The 13460-nt window shown below is 46.5% G+C and overlaps 1 protein-coding gene across 1 annotated transcript; it reads left to right on the forward strand.

Moving 5' to 3' along the window:
- Positions 1-278: 278 nt before the first annotated feature.
- ADAMTS1 (ADAM metallopeptidase with thrombospondin type 1 motif 1) lies at positions 279-9707 on the forward strand. The gene is made up of 9 exons (XM_052636579.1): positions 279-1446; positions 3087-3433; positions 3948-4080; positions 4461-4628; positions 5070-5356; positions 5579-5765; positions 5855-6030; positions 7015-7190; positions 7361-9707. The coding sequence occupies exons 1-9, from the start codon at positions 711-713 to the stop codon at positions 8058-8060; spliced, it is 2910 nt and encodes a 969-aa protein (XP_052492539.1). The 5' UTR covers positions 279-710; the 3' UTR covers positions 8061-9707.
- Positions 9708-13460: the final 3753 nt, after the last annotated feature.

The raw sequence follows: 13460 nt of genomic DNA on the forward strand, positions 1-13460 counted from the left end.
GCAAAAGGCTGGTCACAGGGCCCCTCCTGCTTCTTCCGCCCCCAGATTGACGAGCGCGTAGCGCGGAGCCAGCCCCTTCAACCCCCACCCCCCACCCCCCACCCCCGGCTCGCGCACCGCTCGGTTTAGCCCAGACTGAGTTTAGGGGGCGGGGTCCCGGGGATAGAAAGGCCGCCAAGAGGGAGGAGGGAAGGGGGGTCAGGGAAGGGCGGAGACTCAGTCTAAGATATAAAAAGGCGGTCGGGGCTGCTCTGTCCTTGCACTCGCTGGAAAGCGGCTCAGAGCCTGCGGTCTCTCGTTGCCAGGGCGCGCAGAAAGGCCGAGAGGACTGAGCCCTGCGTAGAGCGAGGTGCACCGCGACCGAGGCGGAGACCGAAGAGCGTCTCCGGACGCCGATCCTCGTGTGGCCCGTCGCCCCGGCCCCAGAGGCGTCCCGGGGCGCTGCGCGTCTCCGCAGCAGCCACCCCACCAACTCCTGCTGCGCGGTGCCTCCAACTCTTCTCCAGAAGAACTTCCCGCGCGCCGACAGAACTGCAGCGCCAGCTCTTTAGTGACTCCGGGAGCCCTATCAGCGGCTGGGCTCTGCACGCCCTTTTGCAAGAATCAGAGTAACTTGTTAACAGTCCCGAGCCAAGCTAGCGAGGCTCTGCGCTCCGGACCCGAACAATAGCCAGTGCGCTCAGCGCTCGGAGGCGCTCGGTTCCTCCGGAATGCAGCGCGCGGTCCGCGCAGGGTTCCGAAAGCGCACGGCAGGAGGCAACATGGGGCACGCGGCGCCGAGGGCTCGGGGCTTGCAGCCTGCTCCCGCACCGCTTCTGCTCCTCGCCGCGGCCGCGGCGCTGCTGGTCGTGCCGGGCGCGCACGGGCGCCCCGCCGAGGAGGACGAGGAGCTGGTGCTGCCGGCGCTGGAGCGCGACCCGGGACTCAGGACCGCGCACCTCCGCCTGGACGCCTTCGGTCGGCAGCTGAGCCTGGAGCTGCAGGAGGACCGCGGCTTCCTGGCACCCGGCTTCACGCTCCAGACTATGGGACGCAGACCCGAGCCGGACGTGCTGCGTTCTGATCCGGTGGGCGACCTGGCGCACTGCTTCTACTCTGGCACGGTCAACGGCGACCCCAGTTCCGCCGCGGCGCTCAGCCTCTGCGAGGGCGTGCGCGGCGCCTTCTACCTGCAGGGCGAGGAGTACTTCATCCAACCTGCGCCCGCCGCCGCCACCTTGAGCCTGGCCCCCGCCGCCGCCGCCGCCGCCGCCGCTGGGGAGCAGCAGCCCGCGCGGCCGCAGTTCCATCTCCTGCGGCGAAGGCGGCGGGGCGACGGCGGCGCCAAGTGCGGGGTCTTGGATGACGAGACTCAGCTGGCGAGGGGCGCGGGGCCAGAGGGCGAGGACGCCACTGTGCAGTGGGCGCCGCAGGACCGAGCGCCCCAGCGCCCGGGACACAGAACAGGTATCAGTCCAGAAGAGCGGCTCCCACTTGCCTCTTCATTCATCTCCCCCTCCCTTCCCTCTCTGGGGTGAACGACTTGAGGGTAAAGTCCTGTTGGCAGACGGAAGCCTGTGTCTGCGGACAGGACCGAGACGTGGTGGTGATTTGTGGTTTAAGATCTGGGTTGGTGAACTCACCATTTTCCCTGATCATGAATAATCAAGAAATGACAGAAGTTATCAGTGGGTTGTTGTTTTTGTTTTCTTTTCTTTTCTTTTCTTTTTTCTGCTAAGGAGAAGCCTTTGGATCTGAAAGGGAGAGCTGGTAACTCAGCCCCTCCCACTTGAGTCGACAGTGAGCTTGTGCGACTTCTTTCTGCCTTGTTAATTTCTTGCGAACGATCGTCCATGTGTCGTTCGGTCGAGTTATCACTGGCCGCTTAGTTTTGTAACCGCTGCCTGTTGGCGCACCCGAAGACCCGAGGAGGGCGGAGATGGAGGGCGGGGGAGAGAGACCCTCGGAATGCGCAGCCCTCGAGCCTGGACAGCTGCGTTAGGGCCTCTGTTCTGCTGGCTGGTGTCCCTTCCCGGCTTACCAGGCTGACCCCGACCGGCTGGCGGCGGCGGGGCCCCTCGGCTGGACCTGCCTGGGAGGTCTCTCCGCGCGGCTCGCCCCGCCTCCGCGCCTCCCGCCAGCCTCCCAGCGTGCGCTCCCTCTCGGAGCCACCCTTCTGCTCCGAAACACTGTTGGAAAGTTAGTCGCGGCGATCCTTCCTGCCACGCCTTCCTCGGACTCTCTGCTGTGCGCCTTTCTTCTGCTATAGCTCTTTCCTCCTGTCACTTTGGTGCTTTGCCTCTCTCTTCACTTTCTCCCCGCGGCTTGCAGGATGTAATTCTTCTCCCCTTGTCGGTCTGCTCCTGGAAGCAGTTGCGTGATCAGAGCCCAGGGTAGGACTTCCCTGGGCAGGGGGCTGGTTCACGGTCAGGAGTCAGAGAACTCTTTTCTAAATAATTAACCGTGCCCCCACCCCCACCCCGGAATCTGCAGCACGAACTTTCTTTCCGTGGGGCGGTAGGAGTCCTGGCCGAAGGCGCCGGGGCAGACTGGGTGGTCCTCGTGCCGGATTTGGCCTGAGCCGAGCACCCCCAGGGACCCCTGGAATGAGAAAGCCGAGCCGTTCGGGCTGAGATTCCTTTAGGCCCGGCCCCTTGGCAGAAGCCCCAACCCTGCCCGGGGCCTTCCACGTGGAGCCTGATGATCTCATTCAGGATTTGAGTCCTGGCCTGTGAAAGAGTGACTCAGGGGCTCTGCCTGCTCCCCTTGCTCCAAGATTTTACTACGACTGGAAAGAGGGTTGTGCATCCTGCCTTTTTCAGATTGCATGATTTCAAAGAGGATTAAAAAAAAAAATACTACTTAAAAAAAAAGCTGATCCTCTCAGAGGAGCACATGGCCTTTACATTTACAGTAAGGGGAAAAAAAAACTAAAAATAACATTTGCAGTGAACAGAGATGCAAATATTTTTGTTATTGTTTGCCCCCCGGGTGTATTTTTGTATTATTTGCTTTGACTGGTTAGGCTTTCCTTATATACTCTAGGAAGGTAAACTATTCTTGGTGAGACTGTTTGCGAGCAAATGATCTTTCTTGTGTCTTTACAGGAATTGGAAACCTAAGAAAGAAGCGATTTGTGTCCAGCCCCCGCTATGTGGAAACGATGCTTGTGGCTGACCAGTCCATGGCCGAGTTCCACGGCACTGAGCTAAAGCACTACCTTCTGACCTTGTTCTCCGTGGCGGCCCGGTTATACAAACACCCCAGCATTCGGAATTCAGTGAGCCTGGTGGTGGTAAAGATCCTGGTCATCTACGAGGAAAAGAAGGGCCCAGAAGTGACTTCCAACGCTGCCCTCACGCTGCGGAACTTCTGCCGTTGGCAGAGACAGCACAACCCGCCCAGTGACCGGGATGAGGAGCACTATGACACCGCGATTCTATTCACCAGACAGGTGAGAGGAAGACGTCGCCAATCATGGCGGGACTCCCTGGGGAGTCAGTTTGTAACAAATGTATGTAAGGCATTTTACCAATATTTTCACACTTAAGTATTTTTTCATTGGCTAGTATGATTAATCTTTCCTAATTTTTAAAATATTTATTTTATTATTTATTTGGCTGTGATGCATCTTACTTGCAGCATGCAGGATCTTTAGCTACAGCATATGGGATCTAGTTCCCTGACCAGGGATTGAACCTGGGCCCCCTACATTGGGAACTTAAAGTCTTAACCACTGGACCACCAGAGAATTCCTTCCATAGCTTTAACATCTCAAGTTTCACAGTCCTAGTTGAATGCATTAGGGGAAAATCTTAAAGTCACACAAAATACTCCTAAAAGGGCTACTCAGCAACAAAGAATGTAGATGCTCCAAAGCACATGTGAGGCTACACCCTGCCAAGCAGTTTGATCCTGAAGTTCATCCTGTGTGTGTATTAATAAGGGCAAATCTCTGCTTCTTGTAGGACCTGTGTGGTGTCCAGACGTGTGATACTCTTGGAATAGCGGATGTTGGAACTATATGTGATCCCAACAGAAGCTGCTCGGTCATAGAGGATGATGGCTTACAAGCCGCCTTCACTACTGCTCATGAATTAGGTAAATCTATTCCAGAGTGCGAGTTAAGCACAATTCATGAATTCAAGCTGATAAACTAGGTATTACTGTTAAAGGGAGCATCTGCAGATTATATTGCCATTTTAGGTGCCAAAGCTCCCTAAAATCTGCAGAAAATGCTTTTGCACGATTCTGAGCATGGTTATCTTTATTAGAATTCAGAATCAGAGAGTCAGAGCTAGGGACACATTTGGAAATTCACACATTGGTTTACACCCTGTGAAAAGTAGACACTGTCTCTAAAATAGATGGTATCTGGATACATTTCTTCTTTAGAAATATCACTGAGACAGATGAATCTCTGTTGGGGAAAAAAAGCTGCAAATGACATGTTTTAATGTGAGTCTTGGATTTCTTCTTAGGCCACGTGTTTAACATGCCCCATGATGATGCCAAGCAATGTGCCGGCATTAATGGTGTCAACCAGGATTCCCACATGATGGCATCAATGCTTACCAAACTGGACCACAACGAGCCCTGGTCTCCCTGCAGTGCCTCCACGATTACAACATTTCTGGATAATGGTCATGGTAAGACACTCCAGCTACTCTTTCCAGGTGTTATCCAACCATCCACATGTTCATACAGTACTTGTTAAACGAGCTCTTTCTTTCTTTTCTGTTCTTTTCCCTTTCTCCCTTCAAAATGACTTTCATTGTCAAGAGCATACCTTTTTAAACCTGAATTTCCAATAAAAGAGAGTGCTTTTGGCCAAGAAGCTCCCAGAATACATGAACTTGAGTGTTTAGCAGAACAATGATTTCCTGACATTGTTAACGCAGAAATAACTCATTAAGAATAACATCTTAACAATAATTTAAATCTCTCTGGCACATCTCTCCCAAACCCTTCAGCTTTCAAATCACTTTGCTATGCATTATCTCTTATGATAAATCTTTTCTGAAGCTGATCTGTCCCCTGCGTGCCTTTAGTTACTATTTGTTAATATTCATTGGTATTTTTCTTTGCAGGTGAATGTTTGATGGACGAGCCCCAGCGCCTCATACAGCTCCCCTCTGATCTCCCCGGGGCCTTGTACAGTGCCAGCCGACAGTGCGAGCTCACATTTGGACAGGGGTCCAGACACTGCCCGGATGCGGCCAGCACTTGCACAACCCTCTGGTGCACGGGCACCTCTGGCGGATTGCTGATGTGCCAGACCAAACACTTCCCCTGGGCCGATGGCACCAGCTGCGGAGAGGGAAAATGGTGTGTCAACGGCCAGTGCCTGAACCAGACCAACAAGGAACACTTTGATGTGAGTTATCCACTGCAACGCATGCTCTTTTGACATTCAGAAGGGAAAATGACCAAGTGATCCTCAGACATTTGATGCCACAGGAACAACCAGACTGTAGCCTCTGACAGGGATACAGGAAAGATTCACATCATTGATTCTGTGTCCTGTATCTTTCTCTTCTATTTCCTGAAAGGGTTGTCATAGAGGATTCTAACACTAATGATTTGTGTCTCTCTTTAGACCCCTGTTCACGGAAGCTGGGGACCGTGGGGGCCCTGGGGAGACTGCTCGAGAACGTGTGGTGGTGGAGTTCAGTATACGATGAGGAAGTGTGACAACCCCGTGCCGAAGAACGGAGGAAAATACTGCGAGGGCAAGCGCGTGCGCTACAGATCCTGCAACATCGAGGACTGCCCGAAGAATAACGGTGAGCAGAGAGAAGGTGAAAAGGACGCTCTGCAAACGGGCACTTGAAGATTGGGAAGGGATAATGTCATCATCTCCTTCTCTTTCCAGGAAAAACCTTTAGGCTGGAACAGTGTGAGGCACACAATGAATTCTCCAAAGCTTCCTTTGGCAGCAGGCCCGCAGTGGAGTGGATACCCAAATATGCAGGAGTCTCGCCCAAGGACAGGTGCAAGCTTATCTGTCAAGCCAAAGGCACTGGCTATTTCTTCGTTTTGCAGCCCAAGGTAGTGACTTTTCTTTGGACTGTTGGTCTAAGAACCCAAGCCTTGGCTTGCTACCTTTTCATGCAACCTTTATTGTTTTATATTTTTATATTGACGTGTTTATGTATAATATTTAATTATTATAAATATACTTAATGTATTAAGTATATATTAAGTCAAAATTATATATATTAAATTTATATGTCAGCACATTCAATTTCAAAGTAGGACAACTTTGCTTCTGGATACATTGGTAACTGCCTGCTTTGAGTCTTGTGCTGTTTGGGGTTATGGATGAAGCTTGAATCTAGTGCTTAATGATTCTTGCAATGGCTTATTACTCTTATATATGAAGAAAAGCCCTTTATGCATGGATAGGTAAATCATATATTAACACGAAAACCATCCCTTGGTTTTGGAAAATAGTTTAAGATAGTCAAAAGTACTTGTTACTGGGTGACGAGCAGCAGCATGTGCAAATGGGCTTATAATGAAAGCCTGAGCATTGAGAACTCTTGTGTTTAAGAACATATATTGAACTAGTAGAAGCATAGTTTTGCTGTTTTGTTGAGGGGATAAATCTGGCTCTGAGACAGAAAATGGAATTGAATTTGGTTGAGATAATCATAAGTCATGATCACTGTAGGCTAGGAAAATAGTCCCCAGTTGCAGATTCAACATACAAGTGATATATCAGCAGCGGCCCTTGCCAGGTAGTATTCTAGACACTGAGGATACAGCAGTAAACAAATTGACTAAAGGCTCTGCTTTCGTTGACCTTAGCTAAAAGTGAGATAGGACACAGATAATCTAAAAATTTATAATTTTTCAGATGTCTATGGAAAAAAGAAAAGCCAGAGAAGGATAGTGTGCAGAGTACTCTTTTAATTTTGATAGAAATGTAATGTTAATGAGGAAGACTTTCAGCATCTAGACGTTCCTAGCATCATCTCTTGCCCTTGTTAATAAACGTGTGACACCAGGTACATGCCCTTCCTTTTTCAGGTGGTGGATGGCACCCCATGTAGCCCAGATTCCACCTCCGTCTGTGTGCAAGGACAGTGCGTAAAAGCTGGCTGTGATCGCATCATAGACTCCAAAAAGAAGTTCGATAAATGTGGCGTCTGTGGAGGAAATGGATCTACATGCAAGAAAATATCAGGATCAGTTACCAGTGCAAGGTAAGTGTTAAAATGCCTTGCTCCTAAAGGTTCTTATCATTTCCATGTAACTAACTTCCCACAGGTCTGGTAAAAAATTACTTTCTTACCTGATTGCCTGGTGTTTCAAGCTAAGGAACATAATGAGCCAGTGACTGAGAGATCTTTCTCTCTATTTTTCTTGCCTGCAGACCTGGCTACCACGATATTGTCACAATTCCAACCGGAGCCACAAACGTTGAAGTGAAGCAACGGAATCAGAGAGGATCCAGGAATAACGGGAGCTTCCTGGCCATCAAAGCTGCCGATGGCACATATATCCTGAATGGCAACTTCACTCTGTCCACTTTAGAGCAAGACATCACACACAAAGGTACTGTCCTGAGGTACAGCGGCTCCTCGGCGGCGCTGGAAAGAATTCGAAGCTTCAGCCCTCTCATGGAGCCCTTAACCATCCAAGTCCTGATGGTGGGCAGTGCCCTCCGACCCAAAATTAAATACACCTATTTCGTGAAGAAGAAGAAGGAATCTTTCAATGCCATTCCTACTTTCTCGGAGTGGGTCATTGAAGAGTGGGGTGAGTGTTCCAAGTCTTGTGGGCTGGGTGTACAGAGAAGGCTCGTGGAGTGTCGGGACATCAACGGACAGCCCGCTTCAGAGTGCGCCAAGGAAGTGAAGCCGGCCAGCACCAGACCTTGTGTGAACCTGCCTTGCCCCCGCTGGCAGCTGGGGGACTGGTCGCCATGTTCCAAGACTTGCGGGAAGGGTTACAAAAAGAGAACCTTGCAGTGTCTGTCCCATGATGGAGGGGTGTTGTCTCATGAGAGCTGTGATCCTTTAAAGAAACCTAAACACTACATAGACTTCTGCACAATGGCAGAGTGCAGTTAAGTACGAGTGGTGTTGAGGGACAGGGGGCAGTGGGGAAGGGCTGATGCACTGAAATCAAGAAGACTGGAGGAATCCAGGGCGCCTTGCCCTGGTGATCAACCAGGGGTGGCAATGAGTTGGGAGGTAGAGGTAGGTAGAAAAGAAGTTAGATCATCAGAATTTCCTGCCAGTTACAAATCTGATAGGGTAGTTTATGAGGACTATTCATATCTGACCAATGAGGTAGCACAAGAAAGCCCCAGGGCATTAGCATTTCTTTTGTGAGGTTCCTGACAAGTTCTTATGAAAACAGAAGTAATGGTCAAAAGTAAGTTTAAGAAATGTGAACAATCCCTGCTTCCTGATACTGATGAAATACGGAGGAAGGTGAGATTTTTGCTTTAAGACGTGGCTTACTTTACCTCACTATCAATGGAGGGAGAGAGGAATGCACATAGGATCTTTGACCATCACTGTACCCGCTGCTATGGTTTCAGAGAATGTTTATGCCGTCTTGGAGTTAAGAATTCAGGACTGCCCAGCATGAGAAATGCTTCGCAGTGTCCATGACTCACATGACTCCCATCTTTCCTCTCTTGTGTCGTTAATTGTGTCTTTCTTTGTGAATTCCTTTTGACGAAGAAACAATTGCATGTATTAAACACACCACAAATTCTACAAGGGGAAAAAAAAACTGCCGTGATGTATCAGATGCTGGTAAAAGCTAGAGGAGGCCTGATGACCTGGGGACCTCCTATATTTCTTTCCTCCTAATGTAAGCTGACTTAAGGAATGTGGATGTGGGGGGAAAAAAAAGTTTATGTCTGAAGAGAGTTGGTAAGATCACCAAAAAAAAAAAAAAAAAAGAATGTAATGCCAGAAGGAGAATGGGGTGTGTACAACAGGGTCCCCAGTGCTGGGGACCTTGAGATCACATGTCTCGTGGTGGGGAGGCTACTGAGGGGTAGCGGCTGGTCCACCCCCAGCAGCTGGTCCAACAGTCATATCCTGGTGAATGTCTGTTCAGCTCTTCTACTATGAAAGAAAATAACTTTTTTTTCCATATGTATATAGTAAAATACATTACTATAAATTCTATGTACTTTATAAGTACTGGTTTGTGTGTTCCTTCTAAGAAGGACTATAGTTTGTAATAAATGCCTATAATGACATATTTATTTTTATACATTTCTTTCTAATGATAAAACTTTTAAGTTATATCGCGTTTGTAAAAGGTCATATAAAAATAGAGTATTTATACGATATATGTTACTAGAAATAATAAAAGGACACTTTTTGAACGTGTGTCTTGTTTTAATGAGAATTAACTCCTGTGAAGGAAATCTGAGACATAGGTAGTGAATTTGAAGACAGAATATTTTCTTAAGTATCTTGGAAGTAAGATTTGTCCTAATGAAATGTATTTTTTGTATCTTTGGTGTAATGTGATTGCTACAGAGAAAGATATCTATTATATCTTTGGTGATAGGTTTGTTACTAGAGTAATAATATACACCAGTGTTGGCCAACTTTTTCTGTTGCGAGCCATGTGGTAAATAGATGTTGTAGGTCATACCATCTCTGTCCCAACTACTCAGCCGTGCTATTGTAACATGAAAATGACAGTGCGTAAGTGAATGGGCATGGTGGTGTATTAATAAAGCTTTATTTCTGAAACAGTGGGCCAAATTTGTTCTGTGGGCATAGTTTGCCAACTTCTTATGTATAACATATTAATGAAAACAGATCGGGTTCAGGATGCATTTGAATCTGTATCTTTTCCTCAATTACATCATGTATTGAGTTGTCCTAAAAGTTCATTCATTCTGTAAACTGTTACACAAAAACATGAACAAACTTTTGAGCCAACCCAATACGTAAAATTATGTGAAATTGTTTAAGTCAGTGGGCTTCCCTGATGGCTCAGCAGTGAAGAATCTGCCTGCAATGTGGGAGACATGGGTTCAGTCCCTGGGTAAGGAAGATCCCCTGGAGGAGGGCATGGCAACCCACTCCAGCATCCTTGTCTGGAGAATCCCATGGACAGAGGAGCCTGGTGGGCTAAAGCCCATAGGGTCGCAAAGTCAGACACAACTGAAATGACTTAACAAGCACACATGCATTTAAGCTAATGCATAGAAAATGATGCTTCATAAACTACATTTTGGATAGGTATGCTCAGTGAGCCAAGCTCCCGATATGTTTCACTTGCCCTTTAGGAGTACACTGGATGTTCTGAAGAAACCCTGAAACACCCAAGCCACTCTCTCTAGGTACCTTTTGTAAGGTCACTATATTTTAAATACTAAATAGTACATGGGTGACTTTAAAAGTTCTGATCGCTTCCAAAGTTAACTACATTTTGCTCAGGAAATAGCATATGTACTAGAAGACTCGGATTATGTGCTTAACCACAACATTTCCAACTTTACATTTTCATCCTCTTTTTCACCCTCCTTTCTCAAGTAGTTCTATATAACCTGCTAATTGCAGATTTCTGTGATAATTCTACCTTGCCCTCAGAATAACTCAAGGTGTTCTTCCCCTGAGCAGTTGATCTTAAGATTTTCAGGAGCCAGGTGCATGGGGCAGAGGAGGGAAGAGGCATGCTAATCTCTGGTTAAGGTTTTTCCTACCTACTGCCCACTAGGCTGAAAGAGGAAAATCAAACCTCACACTGTGAGCACTGGTCCCATAGAACTCAGTTAAAGATAGAATTTAGCCATGCAGTTCAGTGACCTAACATGCTTTTTGCACCAACAACCTCTACCACATTATTTGCCTACATTAAGTGAAGTCGCTCAGTCGTGTCTGACTCTTTGGGACCCCATGGACTGTAGCCTACCAGGCTCCTCAGTCCATGGGATTTTCCAGGCAAGAATACTAGAGTGGGTTGCCATTTCCTTCTCCAACATTATCATGGTACAAATCCCCATAGTAAGTGACAGGGAGTACACACACACACGCGTGCGCACGCACCATGCAAGTATAATTGCATAATTATAATTGCTATACAAGCTGTATGATATTAATAAAACCAAATAAATACAACTAGAATGGTAACTCATGCTAAAAAAAAAGTCATTTTCAGATCTTGCCTAATGAAATTCAGGACACAAACTCATAAAAACAGCCACAAGATTTTCCACTGCTGTCTTTAATTCTCCATCCAAGATAATGCCAACTAACTTCCCAAGTTGCCACATTGCTTTCTTTAGCCCTCTGCTAGTGAAATTTCCCTTTTGTCAACCAGCTGAGCTCTTTAAAATGCTCTGTTTGGCAGCAAGGAGTTTAGTTTAAAATACACATATGGTTCTGTGGGCTTGATAGGTCAGCTGCTTAAAAAGAGGAAAAATTTGTGCTCATGTCTGTTGTGGGTTCCCCGATAGCTCAGTTGGTAAAGAATCTGCCTGCTATGCAGGAGACCCTAGTTTGATTCCTCGGTTGGGAAGATCCCCTGGAAAAGGGAATAGGCTAGCCACTCCAGTATTCTTGGGCTTCACTTGTGGCTTAGCTGGTCAAGAATCTACCTGCCATGTGGGAGACCTGGAGTTGATCCCTGGTTTGGGAAGATCCCCTGGAGAAGGGAAAAGCTATCCACTCCAGTATTCTGGCCTGGAGAATTCCATGGACTGCATAGTCCATGGGGTCTCAAAGAGTTGGACATGACTGAGCGACTTTCACTTTCACTTTGTGTTGTGGCTACAAATGATAAGCTGGCACGATGCTGACGACCAATTCAAGCACCTAATTTTCAATGCATTCAATAGCCACTTTCTTTTCTAGCATTTCATACAAGCACAACTTTTCTATCAGAGCTTTCATACAAAAATCGGCAAAATTGTTTCCAACGTTTGCTTTTTGTCTTCTAGAAGAAGGTACTATAGATCTTCATGTGATCTAGGAAACAAGTACAGCAGACACAATCTGCAAATCTCATTGGTTTTCCAAAAGAAAGAAAACAATAGTAATATGAAGGTTGGGACTGCTAGACCTATCCAGAAAATTGGCCCAAAGCCCTTCCAGTATAGAAGTGTAGTCTATTCTGTCATATGCAAACTTCTGTGACAGAAATGAGCTCATGGGACATTGGCAGAATGAAAAGAGTAAAATGTGGAAGACGCTTTGGCTTGGCAACAAGTTTTCCCAACCTATAAATGTTTTGTGCCTTCTGTTAAGAGTAGCTGAAGAGAAAATATCCTAATTGACGTACACTGCAAATCACAGAGGAGTGCAGAGCTATACAGAAGGCCCACTCAAACCACTGGACTCCATGTGGTCTCCATCTTGGAAATTCCTTAGTTGTCTGTATTTAGTTTTCTCCTGTATCCATAATTCAAAAGTCTGAGCCTTTCCTTATAGCCCCTTCTATTAATCATACTGCCTTTGTTTTTGGCTAAGTTTGTATGATTACAAACAACTATTTGTAATTTAGTCTATTTTGTGGGAGATCATGATTTCTTTTCCTTTAGGATTTATTACTGTTTTATGTTCTATTGTTCTTAAAAGGAACTATAAACCATATACTTGCTGAGGTGGGAAGGAAGTTGAGCGCAATTTTATGTAGAATAATGTAGGAGAGTTTTTCAATGAGATATTTGAAAGGAAACCACAAGGGTGGAGGGGGACAGCTCTCCAAAAAGATGAACTTACAATAGACATGTGTCTGCACAGATGAGATTACATTCAATTTCTTGGAGGGGACAGCAAGAGGTCAATGTGACTGGAGCACTAAGGAGAGAGGGGGAAGACAAGAGGTCGGTGGAGGGCAGTGAGCTTGTTCTGCGAAGTTGGAAGTAAGTTTGGGTTTTGCTCTGAGTGAGACAAAGAGCCAGTGGAAGGACCTGAGCAAGGGAAAAACACAGTTTGACTTGACATTTTAACCTGCAAGGAGACCAGACTGGAGTCAGATAGGAAACTGTTGCAATAATTACAATGACCAATAATGATGGTCTGAACTAGAGTGACAGCCGTGCAGATGGTTAACGAGATCAACTGGTGCACTTCAAGACTCTGAGATTTGCAGACAGATACAGATGGGAGCCTGGAGGGCTACAGTCCATGGGATCACAAGAGAGTCTGACATGACTTAGCAACTAAAAAACAACAATAAAATAGATGTGAATGGGGAAAATATATCATGAGTGAGTCCAGAGATTTTTTGTTTTTTTTTCTGATTTTTACAAGGAAAAGAGTGTTCCAAGCAACACTGATGAATATTGCACTCTACTTAAATACCAACATAAATCAAAAAGACAAGAATTTTAGTAAATATTGAAACTGTTAAACTTGGAGATAAATACAAGTAATTTTTTGAAAATATGGTTTCAAAATTAACAAAAAATATAAAAATAGAAGAGAAGATATATAATGTAAAATATTTTCATAACAATAATAATTCAAGTCTAAAACCATATGTCA

Source organism: Budorcas taxicolor, chromosome 1 (assembly GCF_023091745.1).
Source record: "Budorcas taxicolor isolate Tak-1 chromosome 1, Takin1.1, whole genome shotgun sequence".
Lineage (NCBI taxonomy): Eukaryota > Metazoa > Chordata > Mammalia > Artiodactyla > Bovidae > Budorcas > Budorcas taxicolor.

Coding starts and splice junctions, on each gene's coding strand:
- ADAMTS1 (XM_052636579.1), top strand. CDS start 711: ATGCAGCGCGCGGTCCGCGCAGGGTTCCGAAAGCGCACGGCAGGAGGC. Junction 6,031..7,014: donor TCTTCGTTTTGCAGCCCAAG/GTAGTGACTTTT, acceptor TTCCTTTTTCAG/GTGGTGGATGGCACCCCATG. Junction 7,191..7,360: donor GGATCAGTTACCAGTGCAAG/GTAAGTGTTAAA, acceptor TCTTGCCTGCAG/ACCTGGCTACCACGATATTG.